We start from the raw sequence: 24,597 nt of genomic DNA, 5'->3' as shown, positions 1-24,597 counted from the left end.
CGACTCCTAGTACTGTGTAAGGAAAACAAATAGACTCGAACCATAAGTTAATGACATGCACATCAGAGCATTCAGGTCAAAGTGTGCTGATGTCAGACAGCAGAGCTAAAGCTGTAACAGAAATGATTACTGTTTGGCTCTTTAGGAAAAATTATGCTGACCCCTTTGGCAAGAGATGGGTAGATATATGTAGCAGAGCAAGTACAGCTAGATATATTTTGTTGTAAGGTTGAATACGGAATATGAATATAAAAATGGGAAAAAATGGGGCTGAGGAAATGGCTCAGTGGGTGTACTATTTTCCCCTCAAGTGTAGAGACCAGCACCCATGTAGAAATGTGAGGTGGGTGTGGCAGCTCACTTATAATCCCAGTGCCCATGAGGCTGAGATAGGGGACCTCTGGGGCAAGCTGAATAGTTACAACAGGCAAACTAGCAAGCTCTGGGTTCAAGTGAGAGACCCCACCTCAATATATAAAGTGGACAGTGACGAGGACAATACCTAGCATCAACCTCTGGCCCACACCAAAACACATGTGAACATGCACACCATGCACACACAACATGCTCAAAAACAAACAACAAAAAAAATTTTAATGTAAGAAAAATATAACAATATAAAATACCAGATTCCTTCTCTTCTTCCTTCCCTCCCTATTCATTTTCTTTCTTTTATTCTTCCAACAGGGTCTTGCTGTGCAGTCCAGATCAGCCTCAAATTTGAGATCCTCCTGTCTCAGGCTCCTGAGTGCTGGCATATGTTCTCGCCATGCCCAGATCAATTATTTTTCAGTAAGAAAATGGTAAAAGTGTTTCTAACACTGGGAAATAAAACTTTGTACAAATGTGCCAGTACAAAATTGACACATGGCTTTATTAACAATAAAAAAGGAAGTCCCCTCTCCACTGACATGGCTGGGTCTTCCAGGGAAAACAGCTATCACCCAACTGTAGTCCACATAAACAAGATGCCCCTTCAGGTCATTGTCTTTGTTTTATTCAATCTTGGACTAATAAGCTCTGAATAAAGTTGTGGGTAATCCTATAAGCCACATGACTACTAACAGACAGGTTGACAAATACCAGAAACGGTTGACTCCCTTTAGTCAGGAGCTCAGGCTGTAGAGATACTCAGTCTTTCCTGAGGGCTCAGTAGTATGGGAATTCTAATCCCAATCTTCCTGCCTCTGAACAGTCTGAGATTCCCAGAAATAGGTCTATTATCTCAGTCATTCATGCTGCTTGGCCCTCAAAGCAGAGGAGAAAGCAGAAACGGAGGATTCCCTACTGCTATAGACAGAATGTTAAAAAATTGGGGCTGTGAAGATGGCTTGGTGGGTAAAGTAGTTGCCACAAAAGCATGAAGACCTGAGTTTGAATCCCCAGCACCTGCATAAAAGCCAGGCACAGAAATGCCTCTATAATCCCAGCAGTAGGTGGGCAGAGACAGGTTGATTCCCAGTACTCACTAGAAGACAGTCTAGCTAATTGATAACCAGTGAATTCCATAAGAAATCTTGTCTCAAAAAATAAAGTGGAGGGCCAATGATATGGCTCAGAAAGTAAGGGCATTTGCTAACAATCTGATGACTTAAATTTGATTCCCAGGATTCCACATTGCAGAAGGAGAGAACTGATTTCTATAAATTGTCCTTTGACCTCCACATGTGTACTATGATACATGTACACACATACACAGAGAAAGAGAGACAGACAGACAGACACTTGGCCACACATCCTGTGTCAAACCCTACAGATACACAAGATACAAGAGGAGTCCCATATGCGAAACATGAGAAACAATCACACACTTGTGTGGATTAGTTGCTATGGTGACAAGAACAACATCGCCGCATCTCTAGGGAAATCAATCCCTTTGTCAAATAAATTCAGACTCTCCAATCAAAGCCAGGGTCATGCTACCTTGGCTTTTCTTGGCAGCATAACTAAATTACATAGTTTCTAAATTACTGGTATTACTAAAGGCATTTAAAAGCCACATCAGTAGGTGTGGTAGTGTATGACTTTAATCTCAGCATTCAGGAGGTGGGAGCAGATGGATCTCTCTGAGTGTGAGGCTAGCCTAGTCTACACAGGGAGTTCCAGTGCTAGCCAAGGCTACATAAAAAAACAAAAACAAAAACATCTTTTTTTTTTTTTTTTTAAGGTTTTTTTGAGACAGGGTTTCTCTATGTAGCTCTGGCTGTTCTGGAACTCTTTCTGTAGACCAGGATGACCTCGAATTCAGAGATCCGCCGGCCTCTGCCTCCTGGGTGCTGGGACTAAAGGCGTGCTCAACCACCTCCCAGCAAGATTCTGTCTTAAAACCGTATCTTCATTATAGTGATCAACAGAATAAAAGCAAATACACAAATTTTGTAAATAGACAAATCTGAAGATACATGCCTAATTGAACTGTGACTAACATGTTAAAAACGGCTTAAATGCCAAATAGGGAAATAGCTAAACTATCATTATAACAAAAATATATTTAAAATCAATGTTACCTGATCAAGGTTTTTGAAAAGAAGAATATCTTTGCAAGCTTCCTGAAGCCTGCATCTCTGCTCATCAGTTTTGGGATGAATCACCTGTCAAATGAAATAAAGCCAAGACAATTATTTGATTCCATTTGAAAATCACCCATTTAAAAATTAATGTATTTCTTTTTCCTAAAAAGTGAGGGGGGAAAAGATGATTAAAAAAAGCAAAATATGTGTGTGTGTGTGTGTGTGTGTGTGTTTTAAACAATTCTAATTTTACAAATCCAGCAAGCAATGTGGGAGGCAATGTGAGAAGCATTGTTGGAGCTACCTGCTGTCTGTGTGGCTGGCAATCATCAGCTATCCCCTGGAAGCCTCCAGATTCTCATCTGGACAGTAGAGGGTTATAAACTGTTCCTTCAATAAATACTGTTCATCTCCTCAGTTCCAGACACTCTCAGCTCTGGAGACAACAGTGAGCACATACTCTAAACACATAAAATACATTGGAGACTGACAAGATTAAGGACAAACAGTAGGCAAGTGAGGTGAGCACGAGAGTCTGTGTAGTCTGGCTCGGCGAGGCCCCCTGAGGAAGTGACAGCTGCACTAAGGCCTCAAGCAGTACAACCTGAGAGAGCAGGTGGCCAGACGGCTGTGGCAGGAGCCAGGACCTTCTGGTGGGAGGAGGAGGAGCAGATGTGACAGCTAACTGGGAGAGATGAGACTGATGCAGACAGGGAAGATCAGGACAGGCCGGTTGCAGGAGGGATGTCCAAACTCAGAGGACACTATACATAGGTCATAGAATAAATGGAACTTTCTCTAACAACTTGGGAGTGGTTTGAGGTTATCAATTCAGGAAGAGATCTAATATTTGAAGGACCACAAGGCTGTTAAATTAGGGTTAGGATTAGGATTACAGTTAGGCCTAGAGGAAGCTGGGAAGCATACAATATTGTTTGGACCAGGTGGTAACTATGAAGTTGGGGGATATTTGATCACACTGTAAACCCCCAGTTTGCATTTGCATTTATTAAATAAAATTAATCTTGGGTCAGGAGGCTGAGTTAACAACTAGCTATCAGAAAGTACTAGTAACCACAGAGCATCAGAAGGCTGAAGAGATAAAGACACACCGGGAGAATGGAGGGGTTTTAAGTGGGGTGGCTTTGGCGGAGTGGAAGGACGGGCTTTTGGGGAGCCACCAGCAAGGAGAGAAGGTCAGCTAGTTGCTACTCAATCTTTCTGAGCTGGCAGGTTTTCACCCCAGCCTTTGGGTCTCAAGTTTTATTTATAAGTAGAACCATAAAGATTTAGTAAAAGCTACCTTTATCGGCAGTGGCAGAAGCAGGCTGGTAACTGTGGAGTCAAAATTGTTGGTTGTAATAGCAGTAGATTAAGGTGCAGCCACTGTGCCCAAGATAAAACAACACCAAGAAGTAGAGAAGTTTGGATAGATTTTGAAGACAGAGTACACTAAACTCACTGAAAAATTAGATGAAGTGATTTAAAAAAAAAAAAAAAAAAGGCAAGAAGAGTTAAGGATGACTCCAAATGAACAATACTGCTCTGATTTACGACGGGAAAAACTGTGGGTAGTAAATATTTTTGAAATTATCTTTATTTTTAATTATGTGTATGTGTGGGTCAGTGTATGGGTGGGTGCATGTGAGCGCAAGTGCCTACAAAGGCCAGAGGTGCCCAATCACCCACAGCTGGAATTATAAGGTGGTGGAGAACCACTTGATGTGGGTTCTGGGAATTGAATGTAGGTTCTCTGCAAGAGCAGCAGGTTCTCTTAACTACTGATCCATCTCTCCAGCCTAGAAAGAGTACTTTCAAAGAAAATAATCAGAGGAGTTCATGCTGTCTACTGACATCTACATAGAGATGGTAGTTAACAACAGCTATATAAGCTACAGTTCACACACCAACAATTAATAACAGTAATAGTGGTATTTACAAACTAGCTGTCATATGAATTAAATAATATATGTAAAGTCTCTAAAACAGTACCTTAAATTCATTTAGTAGGTGCTTTACAACTATTACCATTATTATAGACAAAAATGTTTACTCAACTAAAAAGAAATATTACAACCTAACATTGATATTATGATTGAGAGACCTATTATGCTACTTCCTAAGCATGATTTTTACCAAAAATAAATATATTAAATTTGTAATATGAGGGGATGGTTCAGCAGGTAAAGATGCTTGCTGTGGTAGCCTGGCAATCTGAGTTCAATCTCCAGAACCCACACACAGGTGGAAAGAGGGAACTAATACCATACATTTGCAATAGGAAATTAGAGAAAATGTGTTTAAAATTTGAAAAGTCATCAAGAGTTTTACAATATCCAGAGTTAATTTTTTTTCAAGTCTGCACACCTCTTAATAATCACTCAATGGTAGCACTTTATTTTTATTTTTATTTTTTTATTTTTTATTTATTTATTTATTTATTTTGTTTTTCGAGACAGGGTTTCTCTGTGTAGCTTTGCGCCTTTCCTGGGACTCACTTGGTAGCCCAGGCTGGCCTCGAACTCACAGAGATCCGCCTGCCTCTGCCTCCTGAGTGCTGGGATTAAAGGCGTGCGCCACCACCGCCCAGCTAGCACTTTATTTTTAATTGTTTATTCATTTTTTTTTTTGAGACAAGGTCTCACAATGTATCCTTGACTGGCCTGGAATCTCTTATGTAGGGAAGGCTGGCCTCAAATTCACAGATATCTGACTGTCCCTGCTACCAGAGTTCTGGGATTAAAGGTGTGTGCATCACCACATCTGGCACAAATTATTACAGTGTTTCAGAAATCCTTCATAGGTTACTTATTTTAAAGTATGCATGACCACAGAAGTGTCTTTTATAACCCCACTCATGTAAACACAAAAGCTCATAAATGTTAATTGTTTAAGAATTGTAAGATGGGGGGGGGGCTGCTGGGGCTGGAGAGATGGCTCAGGAGTTAAAAGCACTGGCTATTCTTCCAGAGAATTTGAGTTCAATCCCCAGCACCCACATGGCAACTCAAAACTCCAGTCCTAGGGGATCTGATGCCCTCTTCTGTTCTTTGTTAGCACCAGGCAGACATGTAGTGTACAGACATACATGCAAACTAAACACTCATACATAATTAAAAACAAAACTGGGAGCTGGAGAAATGGGTCCAAGGTTAAGAGCATTTGTTTCTCTTTCAGAGGATCTGGGTTTGGTTCCCAGCACCCACATGGTAGTTCACAACAGCCTGTAATTCCAGTTCCAGGGGATCCAATGCCTTCTTTTGATCTCCACAGGAACCAGGCAGGCATGTGGTATATATATATGAACATTCATATACATAAAAGTAAATAAGTCTAAAAACCTGAACTTTAAATCAATCAACCAGTGGTGGTGCACACCTTTAATCCCAGCACTCGGGAGGCAGAGGCAGGCAGATCTTGAGGCCAGCCTGGTCTACAGAGTGTCAGGTCTACAGAGTGCCAGGACAGCTAGAACTACACAGAGAAACCGTCTCAAAAAACAAACAGAAAACATAGTCAACTAGGATGCTATCACAACCATGGTTACAATCTAGGTTATACTCTTTTAGGTGTAAGTCTCTGCAGAGATATACAAACAGACAAATGCATTAATTATTTTAGTTTACAAAATTAATTATAAAATCAAGAAGCACCTCATTTAAACATATATGCTGTTGTATTTTAAAAACAACCCGGGAAGGAGTCACACCATACAATAGGGCCCACATAGGAGGTTTATGGAGGGGAAGGGGAGAGAGAAGGGGCAGACAAGGGGCAGACAAGGGGCAGGGACCAGTCCCTGGGGACGAGGAAGGAAAAAAGAAAGGAGAGAGAGACAGGAGTGTACAAGACCTGCCTATTATAAGGAAATATAGGGAATGCACACAGGGGGTGCTCTTAGTGGCTGTAGCTGAGGTGTATCCTGTCAGGACCCCAAGGGCAGGCCAGTACAGAGGCCTAAATGTTAACAAATGCAATAGCATTAAATCCTGTTCTATATAGTTCTCTTACTTTGAATATGACATAATTTAGCCGTAGGTGATAATCCTTGATTAAAGAGTCACTTTAGTTTTTTCCATTGTTCACTATTACAACAATGTAATGATCTCCATTTGAATCCTTGGGAAGAATTCTGCCTAGAACCTGCTCTGTCAGGTTCTTCTCACCAAACCCTCAACTGGGGCTAGTTTCAATGTACTGTATAAAAATGACATCCCACAGAAACTATTTTCATTCATCCATCCATCCATCCATTCATTCATTTAGTTTTTTTTTTTTTTTTTTTTTTTTTAAAGATTTATTAATTTATTATGTATATAGTATTCTGCCTGCATGTGTCCCTGCAGGCCAGAAGAGGGCAACAGATCTCATTACAAGTGGTTATGAGCCACCATGTGGTTGCTGGGAATTGAACTCAGGACCTCTGGAAGAGCAGTCAGTGCTCTTAACTACTGAGCCATCTCTCCAGCCCCATTTAGTTTTTTTGAGAAAGGATTTCTCTGTGTAACAGCCCTGGTTGTGCTGGAGCTCACTCTGTAGACCAGGCTGGCCTCACAGATCTGCCTGCCTCTGCCTCCCGAGTGCTGGGATTAAAGGCATGTGCCATCATGCCCAGCTAAAATTTACTTTTATCAGTCACAAAACATCTTTGGTATTTTTCATACAAACTATGTTTTTGTTCTTTCTCTTCCTTCCTCTGCTCGCCAATTCCCCTTTCTTCCCTCCCCCCCACTTGACCTCTGCACCCTCAGTAACCTTTTCGTTTGCATGCCACAGATGTCCTTTTGCCCTCCTTCTTAACCTTTCTCTATACCCCTCACTCCTCATGGTTGCCTGTTTAGCTTTATAGTCTCTACACACATCCACACAGGCATACAGACATTAGAAGTTAGGGTCTGCCTATGAGAGAAATGTAATTCACACATCTTCCACCATCAGTGATGAAGCTGAGGTAGACAGCAGAAGAGCTCAGTAGGAAACACAATTCTACACAACACCTTAGCCTCAGTTCTTACCCTTGGGTCATTGTCTTCCTCCTCTTCATCAGGGTTATAGGCTTCTGCACAGACTAAATTTGGAGAGAGAGAAAAAAGGAAGTTATAAAATATGTGATTTTAGGAAAAAAAGAAGTATGGGGTGTCATGTGTATGCCAGAGAGTGTCTTTCACATCCACTCTACACCTTATTTATCTATTTGTCTATATGTATGTGAGACAGGGTCTCATTATGAAGCTCTGGATGACCTGGACCTCACTATGTAGACCAAGATGGCCTCCTCAGTGCTGGTACTTAAGTCGTGCACCATTACCCCAGGCCTCCACCTGATTTTTTGAAATGGCCTCTAACTGAATCTGGAGCTCACAGACTCAGTTAGGCTGACTGACCAGTGAACTGCATGAGTCCACTTGGCCTCCACCTCTCCCAGCACTGAGATTATAGATGTGTGCTGCTACTCTTAAACTTTTACGTAAGTGCTAGGGATCCTCAAACTTGCATTACAAGCATGTCCCAGGCTAGCCATCTCCCCAACTCTCTTCCTCTTTTTATAAGGTCTTATTTTCTTATGACCTTAATAACCTCTTTAAAGACCATTTTTTCAATGTAATTTTCAATGTAATTTTTTCAGTGTAATCATACTGATATGGCTTCAATGTATAGATTTGGTGGGGAGGCATAATCCAGTTTATCATTGGATTTCTAAATTACATTAAGCAACTGTTAGTGACATTTCAGTTTAAGATAACTATGGGAAAAAATACAGCATACTATTTTAATACACTATAAGCATGTAAGTCTTACAAGGCAGTACCATTTAGTAAAGAGCATTATCACTTAGGAATAAGTGATTGACACAGTACCAGATTCCCAGTAAACTAGCCTGTCATCACCAGTCAGAATACTCACTACACAGACACACAGATTCTAACACAGATTTCTGCTTAATGTACTTTGAAGCTTTAACATACATATAAGAAGTCTAAGTTTTCCCTTTTCCTTTTATTTATTTATTTATTTATTTATTTATTTATTTATTTATTTATTTATTTTTTTCGAGACAGGGTTTCTCTGTGCAGCTTTGCGCCTTTCCTGGAACGCACTTGGTAGTCCAGGCTGGCCTCGAACTCACAGAGATCCACCTGGCTCTGCCTCCCAAGTGCTGGGATTAAAGGCATGCACCGCCGCTGCCACCACCACCACCCGGCTCCTTTTATTTTTGATGAATAAAATTTTGAAACTGGTAGACTTATATATTTCAAAGACAGTTAACATTAATTTTTGCACTCCATCAAGAAAGGAGCACTGTGGTGGAGAGATGGCTCCGCAGTTAGGAGCAATGGCTGCTTTTCCACAGGATCCAGGTTCAATTCCCAGCACCTACATGGCAGCTCACAGCTGTCTGTAACTCCAGTTCCAGGGGAACCAACTCCAAAACACAGATATACATGCAGGCAAAACACGAATGCACATAAAATAAAAATAAATTAAAAGAAAGAAAGAAGCACTTAGAGCAGGTATGGTAGTGTATTCTTACATTTCAGAACCTAGAAGGCTGCCATAAATTCAAGAGCAGCCTAGGCTACATAGCAAGAACCTGTCTCAAAAACAAAACAAAACAGTGCTTTAAAGTTTCATGAATTCTTCCTATGCTACATACTGAGTTCCTGTCTCTATGGTAATATTTTATTTGTGCTGCAATGTGATTTTATTTGTATGTTAATAAAGTTGCCTAGAGATCAGAGGTCATAGCCATTAAGCAGAAGTCCGGCAGTGGTAGCACATGCCCTTAATCCAATCACATGGCAGGCAGAGTCTCTGTGTGGTCAAGGACATAGCCAAGCAAGGTGACCTGAACTTTTAATCCCAGTACCAACTATAGAGACCTGGAGGTCTGTATAGACAGACAGTGATGAGTAAATCATGTGGTTGGGTTTAGAGCCAATGAGAAGGCAGAACAGAAAGGCAATAAGAAGACAAGTCACACAGGAAGAAGCTCTCTCTCTCTCTCTCTCTGGGGGAAGCAACGACAGCAGCTGCGAGGTGGTCAGATAAAGTAGTCGTGGCTCTTGCTCTGATCTCTTGGCTTTTAACTCTGTATTTGGCTCTGTGTTTCTTATTTAATAAGACCGTTTAGAATTTTGTCTACATGTCTCAAATAAATAAAACCAAAGAAAAATACCAGCAACAAAAAACTTATTAAAAAAATAATTTGGGGAGCTGGAGAGATGGCTCAGTAGTTAAATGTACTGGCTGCTCTTCCAGAGGACCCAGGTTCAGTTCCTACCGTCCACATGGCAGCTCACTCACAACTGTCTGTAACTCCAGTTCCAGGGGACCCAACACCCTCTTCTGGCCATCTCAGAAACAGGCGTGCATGTGATTCACAGACATGCATGTGGACAAAACACTCATAAAAATGAAATAAAATAAATAAATAATTCTTTTGGGGTGTGTGTGTGTGTGGAGGAGGGACTGGCTTTCAAGACAGGATTTCTCTGTGAAGCCCTGGCTGTCCTGGAATTCACTGTAGACCAGGCTGGCCTCAGACTAACAGAGATCCACCTACCTCTGCCTCCCAGTGTTGGGATTAAAGGTGTGGGCTAGCACCACCCAACATTAAATATTTTAAAAATAATAACAATTTGGAACTTTGATTTCCAGAATCATACACATCCATCCCATCCCAGCACACCCAAAAAAGTGCCTTGCAGGAGTCTTTCTCTCCAAATGCCTTGCTGTGTGTGGTTCTTCACCTCATAAAAAGTATTTTATATCTGTTGGAAAAAATAATATAACTTGGACCACAATACATAACAAAAAATGTTATCAAGCTAGTCCCATAAAGAAAACAAAAAACTAGAAAGCTGGGGATTTAGCTCAGTTGGTAGAGTACAAAGTTCCATCTCCAACACCAAATAAATGGTAGCACATGCCTATAATCCAAGCACTCTGTATGTGTGAAAGAGGATCCTAAGATCAAGGTCATCCTTGGACACACAGGGTAGTCAAGGGAAGCCTGGGGCATGTAAGACCCTGACTCAAAAAGGGGAGGGGAGGGAATACAAACACAAATAGATTTTCTGTATTCTGAAAGCATTCATTTTTGTGAACGACTACAAGAACATCAAATATAATGAGCTGAAGTTCTATTCTTGAAATCGTACTACAAAAGAGGCATATTCGGGATACCTTGTCCCTGCAGCCTTATCCGTATACGGCCTCTAAAAAGAGAAAAGGCCGAGACAACGTTCAGTCTCTCATCAGAGAACACCACTTTCCACGCTGTAACTAAAGACTATAACTCAAGTGACTCAAAAACTCACGAAAAATTTTAGTGGCAGCATAATTTAGGATGCTAAAAATAGCAACATGAAAAATCACTTTTGGGAATGATTTTTATTTGTAAATATAGAAAAATATTATGACACAGATGCAAAAAGACAAATTATAAGAATATAATACATATTTACTTAAAGAAATCACAGGTAGTTTTACTTTAGTGTAATAAATATATATAATATTGTTAGTTTATCTTTTCAGGTTGGAAATGAATTTATGTTCACTTAAGATATTTCTATCTTAAAATAGAAATTTAGTAGTATGTCATAAAAGAGAGCACATACCTGATACTCGTCTAGTAAACCTGCCAGGAGCCGGAACTGCTAAAAAAAAAAAGAAAGTCAACATTTAGTCATCATCATTGTGTCACATGCCCCCCCCTTTTTTTTTTTTTGCAAAGCCCTCTGATAACAGAACTAACCACCCACAATCACCAGTGGGTTAGTCCATGCTCTTCCATATTTGACCACAAATTATTGTTACTCAACATGATCATATAAAAACAATATAGAAAATACTTCCCCGCTGGCAGTAGCACACACCTTTAATCCCATCACTCAGGAGGCAGAAGCAGGCAGATCACTCTGAGTTCAAGGCCAGCCTGGTCCACAGAGCGAGATCCAGGAAAGCCGGGGCTACACAGAGAAACCCTGTCTCAAAAAAACGAAAACAGAAGAGAAAGGAGAAGGAGGAAAGGGAGGGAAAATACTTCCCTAAAAAGAAAAGCTCCTTATAACTTCAATGCACCAGAGGGCCTGAGTTTGGTTCCCAAAACCCGGGTTAGACAGCTCACAAGACTGTCCTCTTCTGGTTTCTTCCATAGGCACCTATGTATGTATACATAGTAATTGTAGCCAGGGATAAGCTGGAACTTATCCTTACATATACTCACACATAGACACACACATACACATAATTCAAATTTTCTTGAGATTTTACTTTTTATGTGTATAGCTGTTTTGCCTGAATGTATATCATCTATGCATCATGTGGGTACCTGATGGCCACAGAGGCCAGAAGCGGATGACACTGGACCCTCTGGTACTGGAGTTACAGTTTGAGGCATCATTGTGGTTGCTAGGAACTGAACTCAGGTTCTCTGAAAGAGCTGTCAGTGCTCTTAACCACTGTGCCATCTCTCTAGTCCCAATTTAAAATCAATCTCAGTGGGCAAAGGTGTTTGCTACCAAGCCTGATAATCTGAATTCCATTCCTATAACCTATACAGTGGAAAGAGAACTCTTGGAAGTTGTCCTCTGACCTCCATACACATGCTGTGACACGTTTGCCCCCCACTGCTGTGGGATGGTCTGTATGTCAAATGTGTTGCTTTGATTGGTCAATAAATAAAACACTGATTGGCCAGTAGCCAGGCAGGAGGTATAGGCGGGACTAACAGAGAGGAGAATTGAGAGAAGAAGAAGGCGGAGGGAGACACTGCCAGCTGCCACCATGACAAGCAGCATGTGAAGATGCCAGTAAGCCATGAGCCACGTGGCAAGGTATAGATTTATAGAAATGGGTTAATTTAAGATATAAGAATAGTTAGCAAGAAGCCTGCCACGGCCATACAGTTTGTAACCAATGTAAGTCTCTGTGTTTACTTGGTTGGGTCTGAGCGGCTGTGGGACTAGCGGGTGAGAGAGATTTGTCCTGACTGTGGGCCAGACAGGAAAACTCAAGCTACACCCCACAATAGATCTGACACCCTTCTCTGTCCTCTGCAGGCACCAGGTACACATGTGGTACACACACATACAGACAGGCAAAATACCCATACACATAAAATGATTAAAATATACCCTGGTATGGTAGTACATGCATGTAAACCCAGTATTTGAGAAACTGAGGCAGGAGTATTACAAGTTTGAAGCCAGCCTGGGTTATATACCAAGATTCTATCTACAACAACAAAACCAAACAAACAAGGCACAGACCTGTAACTAAGGGGTAGGAGCACTTGTCCTACATCTGTGAAACCCTGAGTTCAATATTTAGCATGAGGGGAAATGGAGGTAAAGAATGGAAAAACACATTAAAAAAACAAATAAAAACCTTCCCATTCTCTAAAAGGAAAAAACTGGGGTCTGGAGATACAGTTTAGCTGGCAGAGTGCTTGTACAGCATGTGTGAAGTCCTAGGTTTGATCAGCAACACCTCCTAAACAGGCATGTACCTCATGCTTATAATTCTAGTATTCAGGAGGATGAGAAGTTCTAGGTTATCCTTAGCTACACATTGAGTTCCAGGACAACTTGAGCTATACTGAGATATCTCATGGATCTTTCTGGCCCACCTCTGCTGCATCGCTGTGGATGAGGATGAGAAGATTGTGGGCTATGTCCTGGCTAAAGTGAAGGAGGACCTGATGCTGTTTCCTCATGGACATATTACCCAATTGATCATAAAGCATTCAGAGATACACTGGCCTGACCCAGAAGCTGATGGACCAGACCTTAGAAGCCACAATTAAAAAATTTAGTGCTAGCACAACAGAGCTGACCCTATTGACAGGGGTATGGGTAAACGTGAGCATGGGAGATCTGGCTGCACCCCTCATCTGCCATATGGTGGTGTGGGTGGAGGAGAGATGCTCCCCGACTCCTATCCCCACCCAGCGCTGCCTGTGACAGGTGGAAGAGCTGGCTGTGCCCCTCACCAGCTGCAGCACTCAGGAGAGTGGCCCCTGCACCTCACCTGGGCAACACAGTACAGCTGGCCCTGATGACCCAGGTGTAGGAGAGCCAATCCTGAGGGCATGAAAGCAGGAGAAGTGGCCCTGCCCCTTGCTCATTGCAGCAAGGGGTGAACTAGCCAGGGCAATGCAGGAGAGCTCACCCTGGTGGTGAGGATGGGAGAGAGCTGGCGGGTTGACCAATCCTGTAACTACCTAGATGTAGTGGGTAGCCATTCCAGCTTTGATCTGGAAGTTCCAACCCTCATTGAGACTTCGGCAACTGTCACGCCTACAAGGCGGGGCCAAGGGAGGCGCCTGGAGACCTGATATCTGGATGGGCTGTGCTCTCGCTCGGTTCCGGGACCTTGGACGGTGAAGGGGGGCCAAGCAGAGCTCCAGAGAACACCGCTAGACTGTGATACACTTTCCCCAAACCCCGCGACCTACCGATCCCTTAACTTGTAAGTTACGCCATTAAATAAATCTCCTTTTAACTACGTGGAGTGGCCTTAATAATTTCACCAATATCACTCTTTAAGATTCCTGCTACACCTAGGCCCAGAACCAGGCTTATGAATTGGCCCACTCTAACATACACCCCATCTATGAACTGCTGGAGCATTTGAAGCATACTGGCTGTTCAAAAACAAACAAAAACCTTCCCCACTCTGTAAAAAGAGAAAAAGGGTCCTGCAGACACAAAGTTGCAGGATCTCCATGACACAGGGCAACAACAGGATATTCAAGAAAAGTCCCAGTGAGGGCCCAGAATCAATAGTGTAGCAGACACCAGAGGCCCTGAACCAGACCAATGGCTCTTTGCAATGAACACTTGCAAGCAAAGATAAACGGACAAAGGGGTTAACTGTGTGACTCATACAGCTTCCATGACGAGATTTTTCCTTCTTTTTTTTTCTCTCTTAAATTTTTTTTTTTTTTTTGGGGGGAGGGAGGGTTGCAAGGGCAGAGGGTGGATATGAAGGGACAGAGAAATGAATGAGATCGTGATGCATGTGTGGAAGACACAAAGAATGAATAAAAAGGTTAAAAAAAAATTAGTGTTGGGCCAGATGTAATGGCATGTACCTTTAGTCCCAACTCTAGGGAATTTGCAGAGGCAGGTAGTTATCTATGAGTTCAAGGCCAGCGGGGTCTGCAAAGTTAGTTCCATGCCATCCAGGGCTACACAGTGAGAGACTGTCTCAAAACAAACAAAAACCTTTAGTGCCAAGTACATATCCTTGCATGTCAGGAATAGCAAACAAGTTTGGCGTCCAACATGGAGGCTTGAATATCCAAACATAGGGCCTGAGAAAGCTAAGAAAAGTTCTGGACAAGGAGCCGGATGTGGATTTCTAGTCCTGCAGTCTCTCAGGCAGGCTGATGTTTGGCTTACAGAGACTCAGCTCCCTTCTGCTGCTTGCAGGCTCGAGCTAGCCAGCACCATGTGCCAGCAGTATGTGCCAGCGCCATGCGCTAAGCTGAGCTGCCCAGTGGCAGTTTAAGATTTGTCTCACTAGGCCAGAGAACACTTCGGATGCTTAGTAAAGCCAGGTCTAGATACCAAAAACCTCTAAAAATGAACAGTATGTTTAAAAATGTGCTTAGATGCTGAAGAAAGAAAAGAAAATGAGTATAGAAAGTCACAGAAAAAAATACTTGAGACTGGACAGATGGCTCAGAGGTTAAGAGGACTGGCTACTCTTCCAGAGGAGCCAGGTTCAATTCCCAGCACCCACATGGCAGCTCATAACTGTCTCTGTAACTCCAGTTCCAGGGGACTTGACATCCATGGCAAAACAGCAATGAAAAAAAAATTTTTTTTTTTAAAGATTTATTTATTTATTATGTTTACAGTGTTCTGTTTGCATGTATCCCTGCAAGCCAGAAGAGGGCACCAGATCTCATTATAGATGGCTGTGAGCCACCATGTGGTTGCTGGGAATTGAACTCAGGACCTCTGAAAGAGCAGCCAGTGCTCTTAACCTCTGAGCCATCTCTCCAGCCCGAAAAAAAATTTTTTTATTAAATTAAAAAAAAAAACAGTATCAGAAAAAAATAGTTTAAAAATAATAAAGTATTTAAAGGCTGGGCAGTAGTGGTGCATGCCTTTAATCCTAGCACTTAGGAGGCAGAGGCAGGTGGATCTCAATGAGTTCAAGGCCAGCCTGGTCTACAAACCGAGTTCCAGGACAGCTAGGACTGTTACACAGAGAAACCCCATCTCAAAAAAAAAAAAAAAAAAATCAATAAAGTATTTCAAGAGAGAGTAAAGTAATAATAATAATTTTTTTAAGCCATATAAAGATGGGAAATACACGGGGTATTTGGATCCTGGCAAAGATAGCCACTAGGTAAGAAACTGCCGTTCCCTCAACTGCTGACAGCATGCTGTCCAAACTGGACAAGGAAGACACAAAAGAAGGCAACTGCCGAACTTTGCCAGGACAAGGCAGGACAGTCCTTCAAAATTCCTGCTTCACAGAAAAGTCTGTCAGATATTCTATGCCCACAGGCTGAAGATGGATGCCCCAGAGTTTCAGAGGAGCCTTGGATGACTGTCCAGGCAGTCAGATGTCTCTGTCGTTTCTATAGTTTTGGAAGTTGTTTGCTCTGCACTTCCTGTTTACTTAAATAATATTGTATCTTTATCGGGTCTCTGATGGGTTGAAGATGAGATAGTTATAATTACAGTTTTCCTTGCTATCAAACTCAGAAAAGAAACTTAGATAAGAGATGTAAATTTTATAAGGTTGAGAAACATAAAAACTTAAGAAAATGTTTTAAGGTCTAAAAGGGTATTTTTTAGGATGGTAATACATTATAATAAAAAATGGTTTAGATATAAAACATTGGATTCATCAAGATAGAATAAGTAATGAGTAATTTCTCCAAATTTACTAAATATAAATGGACTGGACATTGTGAATGTAATCCTTAAAACTTGATAATTCTTACTGTATATACTTTTATTATGTTAGAGTTAAAATCTTTCCTTTTTATTTAGACAAAAAGGAGGAAATATTGTGGGATATTTGTACACTGTGAAGAGGTATTGCTGTGGTTGGTGTAATAAAAAGTTGAATGGCCAATAGCTAGGCAGAAGAGATGGGCGAGACTTCCAGGCAGAGAGAGGAAAAGGATAAATGGAGGCACTCAGGGGACACCAAACAAGTCAGACACACAGAAGGGGAGAGGTAAAAGCCATGTGGTAGAACACAGATTTAAAAATATGGGTTAAGTTACAAGAGCTAGTGAGACAAGGTTAAGCTAAGACCGAGCTTTCATAATTAAAAAGTCTCCTCTTTGTCATTATTTGGGAACTCCCGTCCCAAAGAAAAGTCCCACTACACAAGTGGTCTTGCACTGTATTGGTTTCTTCTCTACTGCTAATGATCAAACACCCTGACAAAACCAACTGTAATGGAGAATGGTTCACTTAGCTACAGTCCCAGGTTACAGTCCATGGTGGTGGAGAAGTCAAGGCAGGAACTTAAAGCAACTAGTCACATCCACAGTCAAGACTGGCGAGTGAGAAACCATGCATGTGTGTATTCAGCTCACTTTCCTCTTCATTTTTAAATACAGTCCAAGATACAAACCCAGGAAATAGTGCAACCCACTTTTAGGCTGGGTCTTCCTACATCAATCAAAGCACTGAGGATTAGTCCCCTGCAGGCCGATATGGTCTAGACAATTCCTCCTTTAGACTCTTCCCAGGTGATTCTTGTTGTCAAGTTGACAATCAAAACAAACCATCACATTCTACACCCTTAACTTTCAGGTGGCAGATAAGCAGATACCAGTAAGTGCTGAAGATGGTAGATATGTGGTGCTCTCCAGAAAGAGTCAGGAGGCCCAGGGCAGGACACTTCTTGCTCAGAAAAGGCTTGTCCACAGGAAATTTGCCAATCCATGAGCCCTGATGTCCAAGATGCTTAAAAGACTTGGATACATGACCTAGAACCTGCTTGAGCATTGAAGGTCCTCCTGTCTCAGCTACATCCTGGCCTGTCTGTTCTGCAGTCTCCACTCTGGGTTCATCTTATCGACCTGAAGGCTGTTCATTCTCAGCCCTCAACAACCACCTTCCCCATGACCTACTGTGATTGTGAAGGAACACCTGGAGACAAGAGCCAAGGAGCTTAAGGCCAGCCATGACAGAGCTTTTCTCAGTCTGTCCACACCATACTGCCACTGAATTTTCTGCACTAGTTCTATGTTGGGTTGTGATTGACCTGAAAGGTTGTCTCCTTCAATGCCAAAGAGGAAGCAAGGAAAATACCAGAAGGTCCCAGCTTTCAGGCTTTGGCATACTCATCTATGTCTTCATCTGTGAGGGACTGTAAGGACCATCAAGTCAGACCTCATGGTCCCTTCTAATTCTTTTCTGGTGAAAATTATCAATTTCTTCTTGCTTTCCCTGCAAACTCTCATTGTATCCTTCTTCCCTACTCAATTGACAAGTATTTTTCCCCTTCTCAGTGGGAGAAGATGGTAAGTTGGTGTTTCTACTCCAAGAGCAGAACTTGTGGAATATCTAATGTCCCTGTTTCTGTCCATTTTCCCCCTGAAATGGAGTAACCTGCCATTTACTGAGGATTGCTAGTGCTCATATGCAATACTATGAGTGTTATTAATAATATACTGAATCAGATGGGCAGTGGTGGCACACACTTTAATCCCAGCACTCAGGAGGCAGAGGCAGGCAAGTCTCTTGAGTTTGAGCCAGCCTGGTCTACAGAGCAAGTTCCAGGATAGCCAAGGCTATACAGAGAAACCCAGTCTCAAAAAAACAAAAACAAATAATAATAATAAATTGAATCCTACTGGTAGCTACCTCTCAGTTAGGCAGTATCATTTTTGTTTCCCAGATGAGGAAACTGACACAAAAAAGCAAAATAAGTACAAGGAACTGTACTCAAGTCTGGCTTGAATTCAAAGCCAAAGCTCTTTTCATTCTCTTATTGCTGTACTGTGCATTTTATTTGCATAACAAAACAAATTTAACAAAAAGAATCAGCAGTTTTAGAATGTTCTGGGTTGGCTTGATATTGAAAGGTGTATGTCAATTGCAAATGTTTACATAAATCTTCAATTTTAATCACCTTTTAGTCTTCTGCCTTCATAAAAAAAAGAGTGCTTGAACCTCTGCAGAAAAAGTCAGATAAATCCAGAACTATCATTATTTACTTTTTGTTGTTGGTTTTTGACCCAGGGTTTCATGTAGCCAAGGCTAGCCTTGAACTCCTGATTTTCCTGCCTCCCCTCCCAAAAATTGGGAATATAGGCATTCACCACTATAACCACCTTTTTTTTTTTTCTTTTCCAAGACAGGGTTTCTCTGTGTAGCCCTGGCTGTCCTGGAACTAGCTCTGTAGACCAAGCTGGCCTTGAGTGCACAGAGATCACCTGCCTCTGTCTCCTGAGTGCCGGGACTAAAGTCTTGCTCCATCACCACCCAGCTATAACCAGCTCTTAGTGTTCACCTATTCACTGAATGTGAATTACCAAAGCACATAACAAATGTTTACATTTTTATGAAAACTAGCTATACATGGACTTAAGTCTAGTCATCTAACATTAACTGTCTGGGGACAAGTGATAACTCTGTGCTCTGTAATCAAAACCAGCCCCACTAATTAAAAATCTACCCCAGCACAGAACCTGGAGAGATGGCTCATAGTTAAGAGTTCTTGCATTTAAAAAAAAAAAAAAAGAAGAAAAGAAAAGAAAGAAAGAAAGGAAAAAGAAAAGAAAAGAAAAAACATACACACACATACAAAGTCAGCCTGGGCTACAGAGTGAGTTCCAGGAAAGGCTCCAAAGCTACACAGAAACTCTGTCGCAAAAAAACAAAAACAGAGCTCTTGCTTTTCTTCCCAGCACCTGGCAGCTCACCCATCTGTAATCCAGTTCCAGAGGATCTGACGCCCTCTTTCAGCTTCCAGAGGCACTGCATGCATGTGGTGCACACACATATACAGGCAAAACACTCATACACATAAAATAAAATTTAAAAATCTACCTGAGCACATTCAAAGAATGTGCTGTCTATTGATAAATGATTGTCTGAGGCCGACAATAGGTTTTCTGAGCCCCTCTCCCCATAATAAGTTTCTCTACCCATGCAGTAAGCCATATCAAGTCAAACTGAAAAAGTCTAACAGGTATCATTGAGTAGAGTGTAACCCCTGGGAGGATTCACTGGTCCCAGAGACGAAGGTCAGAGAAGTCTCCTCCCTGAACTAAGGCAGGGAGATTTTATACACTGTAGGTGAGGGGGGATGACATGTCCTCCACAAGCTGGGTTTGTGCCCAAGTATGGTTAAAAAAAAAAACCAACCTAAGTGCTGTGGGATGTTCTGTATGGCAAATGTGTTGCTGATTGGTCAATAAATAAAACACTGATTGGCCATTGGCTAGGCAGGAAGTATAGGCGGGACAAGGAGGAGAATAAAGCTGGGAAGTGGAAGGCTGAGTCAGAGAGACACTGTCAGCCGCCATGATGAGAAACAGCATGTGAAGATGCCGGTAAGCCACGAGCCATGTGGCAAGGTATAGATTAATGGAAATGGATTAATTTAAGCTGTAAGAACAGTTAGTAAGAGGCCTGCCACAGCCATACAGTTTGTAATCAATGTAAGTCTCTGTGTTTACTTGGTCAGGTCTGAGCGGCTGTGGGACTGGCAGGCGAGAGAGATTTGCCCTGACTGTGGGCCAGGCAGGAAAACTCGAGCTACACCTAAGTATGATCAAATACTGAGCACTTAGGCGGGGACTTGGTGGTTGGCAGCATAAGGGGAGGAAGTTGCAATAGTCACCAAAAATGTGGAACTGGGCCTTTTGGCACCTTTCCTTTGTTTGAAGACTCTCTGTGCAGGCAGGGTTTGGAAAGAGAGAGACAGGAATGGGGTTTCCAGGACAATATAGGGGTTAACCAGATGATCCAACCTAAAGGCTGATATAGGTTTCTTCTCTATTAAGAAGGATTTATCAAAGCTGGGCAGTGGTGGTGAACACCTTTAATCCCAGCACACAGGAGGCAGAGGCAAGAGCCTCAAGGAATAAACAAAAAAGAAGGATTTGTCCTTTTTTTTTTTTTTTTTTTTTTGGTTTTTGAGACAGGGTTTCTCTGTGTAACAGCCCTGGCTGTCCTAGAACTAGCTGTATAGATCAGGCTGGTCTCAAACTAAGTGCTGGGATTAAAGGCTATGCCACCACCACCAGCCAAATCTGAAGCTGTTTTTCTCTATCCCTTCAAGCATGTTTACCTCTTTATTTTAAAATATTAGAGCTTCCTACCAGTCACATCTAAGGCAGTATATAATCTTACTGATGAAACACTCCACCTTTTCCTTGAGCACTACTTTCCTGCTAACAGCTCAGCAGATACAAGTAGAAGCAGCCTCAGCTTACTTGAGTGGTTTTTCTCCAGCATCAGACACATTGCCTCTAGTAGACTAGGCGCAGTAGGAAGAATTTTAGAAATTTCTTTGGTAGTGTTATTTTATAAAACTATTGGCTGCTTTTCTTGTTACTAGGAGACAACAAAATTATAGCAACCTAATTTCAGTTATATCTTTTTAGATAGTGAAAGTAGATCATTGTCAGAAAAAAATTAAATCGCAAACTCTAGCTCATTAATGATTGTTACAAAAAATAAAATTTGAATGTTATTTTCCACGTTTTCATTCATTTACACTACATGGCTGGATTTCCCCCATCTTTGCAGGTTCATTCTCTTCTTATGGTCCTTTGGTGCTGGGTGTTCTAAGAATCATGTCTGTCAGTCAGAGGCCATCTTCTCAGCCCTAGAAGATCTCAATAATGCTCAATTTCAAACACTGGCTCACTCTTATACCTCTCATGTCTGTTATTTTCCACGTTTTCATTCATTTACACTACATGGCTGGATTTCCCCCATCTTTGCAGGTTCATTCTCTTCTTATGGTCCTTTGGTGCTGGGTGTTCTAGGAATCATGTCTGTCAGTCAGAGGCCATCTTCTCAGCCCTAGAAGATCTCAATAATGCTCAATTTCAAACACTGGCTCACTCTTATACCTCTCATGTCTGTCCTGTGAGATCCAGACAAGAATATCCAACTGCTACTCATCATTCTTGTGTATCTCAGAGACCTCAAACCTATATATACATCTACCATCAAACACAGCGTCTCTTTCATCCTTCCTAAGTTGACTTCACATTTTTTTTTTTTTTTTTTTTTTTGGTTTTTCGAGACAGGGTTTCTCTGTGTAGCTTTGCGCCTTTCCTGGGACTCACTTGGTAGCCCAGGCTGGCCTCGAACTCACAGAGATCCGCCTGCCTCTGCCTCCCGAATGCTGGGATTAAAGGCGTGTGCCACCACCGCCCGGCTGACTTCACATTTTTTATTGAAAGAACACAGCTGTCAATCCAAAGCACAAGCTGGGAGTACAAATGTCCTCTTTGATTCCTCTCATATTCACTATCCAATCTGTCCCTAAGACCTGGCCATGTAAGCCTTCTACATCTGCCCTGAAGTCATCACCAATACTCTCTCTTCAAACTCACTCAAACATCAACAACCCTACATTACATCGACAGTCACTAAATGATACATTACCTGCATCTGCTTCTGACTCTCTCTAACCTTTTCCCAGGCAGCTATAAAAGTGATCTTTTCTAACCAGAGTCCTCATCACTTCACATCTTATAATTTAAAATTCTTCAGTAACATTTCCACAGTTCTAAGAATGAAAACAAAACTGCCAATCTTTCCTTCCTCTCTGCATTTGGCAACTGTACTGGCCCTTTTGCCATTTCATCTTGATTCAAGGTCTTCTAGAACGGTTTTCTCACCACTTTGCGGAGTGTCTTAGTCACTGTTCTATTGCTGTGAAGAGACACCAAGTAGACCAAATGAACTCATATTTTTGTTTGTGAGCCTAGCCATTAATGGCTGAGCCATCTCTCCAGCCCTACCAAGTCAACTCTTAAAGGAAAACATTTAAGGGACTTGCTTACAGTTTAAGAGGCTGAGTTCATTATCATCATGACAGGAAGAATAGCAGCACACATGGCACTGGAGGAGTAGCCAAAAGCTATATCCTAATCTGTCAGCTGCAGGAAAGAGAACTGGGCCTGGCATGGGCTTATGAAACCTCAAAACCCACCTCCAGTGAGACACTTTCTCCAACAAGTCCACAGCTCCTCCAACGAGACCACACCTCCTAATCCTTCTCAAACAGTGCCACTCCCTGATGATTAAGCATTCAAATATATGAGCCTATGTGGGACATTCTTATTCAAACTACCACAATGAGTGAACACCTATGGAAGCCTTTGAAACTAAGAGTTTTCTCTATCAGAGTCATTGAAAGGAAGCTTTAACTGACTTTCCAAATGAGGTCATATTCCTGTCATAGGCTCTGAGAAACCAAGTCCTTCCCTTCAGAGCAGTGACCTAAGTCATTTATTTGGTTGATCATGGTCTCCCTTCCTGACTATAATTGCACCGAAGAATGAAATTAGGTCTATCTTTGCTTGCCCATGTAGTCTCAAAGTCTGATACACTATATAAGTTTGTGTGTGTTTGTGTGTATGTGTGTGTTCATGAATGCATATGAGGGGATGGAAAACAAAAATTCTACAGTGTGTGTATGAAGGTCAGAGGACAACTTTGTGGAATTGGTTCTCTGCTTACATCTTTATCTAGGTTCTGAAGATCAAACTGTGGTCACTAGGCTTAATGACAAGCACATTTACCCCTTGAGCCATTGTTACTACACAGCTTTTGTATAGATCTGTTCAATATATTCACAAACATGTATCAAAATATTCATCTTTGGGGTAGGATATGACTTACTATTTCCAACCAAAAGTTAGCTAAACCCATGGATACAGAGGGCTAGCTTTAAAAAGAAGCTAATTTTACTGGGCGTGGTGACTCATGACTTTAATCTCAGGACTCTGGAGGTGATCTCTGTGAGTTCAAGGCCAGCCTGGTCTACAAAGTGATTCCAGGACAGTCAGGGTTACACAGAGAAACCCTGTCTAAAAAAGCCAAAAACAAAACATCAACAACAAAAAAACCAAAAGCATAAAATGTTCTACTTATGTGACAGTAACTATTGGTGTAAAAACCAAAAACAACCAACAGTATGGCTGCTCACTAGTTAAAGATGTGCCTCGGTGTAGAGTGCTTGCCTCATATATATCAGTCTCCAGAACTAAGAAACAACAACAAAAAACTCCACACAAAACCTCCCTATTGGCCTGGTTTAAAGCATTGTTTTCTCTAGTAACCCAATCTGCAGCTGCCACTCTACTATCTGAGGATATTGTTTATAACATTTCTATTTGTAATGTGCTTTTAATACAGAAATCCTCTTTTCTATCCTCAAAAAACGTTTTTTGGTTCTGAAATATACATGAATATTTTAAACTCAGAACATGTAAACACAGCTGTCTTCTATAAAGAGCAAAAAATGTGTCTAATCTTATGCTAGCCATACTGGTCAAACTGGACAAAATACTCTCTGTACACTAAAACACAAAACTAAAGAGACACAGACTAGAAAACTGGAGCTTGGTGGGGTGTAAGACTACAGTCCCATGCATTCAAGATGCTGAGGCAAGAGGATTAGAAGTTCAAACCCTGTTTGGGCTACCAACAGAATACAAGGCCAGTCTGGGCAAGTCAGTAAGATACTATCTCAATATAAAGTGGAAGAGACTGGAACTTGCCAGGCAGAGGTGGTGCACGCCTTTAATCCCAGCACTCGGGAGGCAGAGCCAGGCAGATCTCTGTAAGTTCGAGGCCAGCCTGGTCTACAGAGTGAGCTCCAGGACAGGCACCAAAACTACACAGAGAAATCCTGACTCAGGAAAAGAGGGGGGGGGGGACGACTGGAACTCAGATAACTACCCTTAACATCAAATAACTAGGCAGTAGTCAAGCCAGGACTTATCTGACAACTGAGGAAAAAGTAAGGATATAATTAAATTACATGCTCACATACACATGCATGTGTGTGTTCTGGGTTTTGTTTCTGAGACAGGGTTTCTCTATGTAGTCCTGGCTGTCCTGAA

The 24,597-nt window shown here is 41.7% G+C and overlaps 1 protein-coding gene across 4 annotated transcripts in view; it reads right to left on the bottom strand.

The window, feature by feature from the left end:
- Nucleotides 1–24,597, bottom strand: part of Prkar2a (protein kinase cAMP-dependent type II regulatory subunit alpha) — a 69,779-nt gene that overhangs the window by 28,139 nt on the left and 17,043 nt on the right. For 2 of the 4 annotated variants that reach the window (XM_059268702.1, XM_059268704.1), the window contains exons 2-4: nt 11,132–11,167; nt 7,526–7,578; nt 2,508–2,591 (exon numbers count right to left, since the gene is read on the bottom strand). In XM_059268702.1, the coding sequence (XP_059124685.1) occupies nt 2,508–2,591; nt 7,526–7,578; nt 11,132–11,167 (173 nt within the window). Of the gene's footprint in view, nt 1–2,507; nt 2,592–7,525; nt 7,579–11,131; nt 11,171–24,597 lie in introns of all 4 variants that reach the window. The other 2 variants (XM_059268701.1, XM_059268703.1) reach the window with 1 other exon arrangement.

The sequence above is a fragment of the Peromyscus eremicus genome, chromosome 7, assembly GCF_949786415.1.
Source record: "Peromyscus eremicus chromosome 7, PerEre_H2_v1, whole genome shotgun sequence".
Lineage (NCBI taxonomy): Eukaryota > Metazoa > Chordata > Mammalia > Rodentia > Cricetidae > Peromyscus > Peromyscus eremicus.
This window is presented reverse-complemented; position numbering and strand designations above follow the sequence as displayed.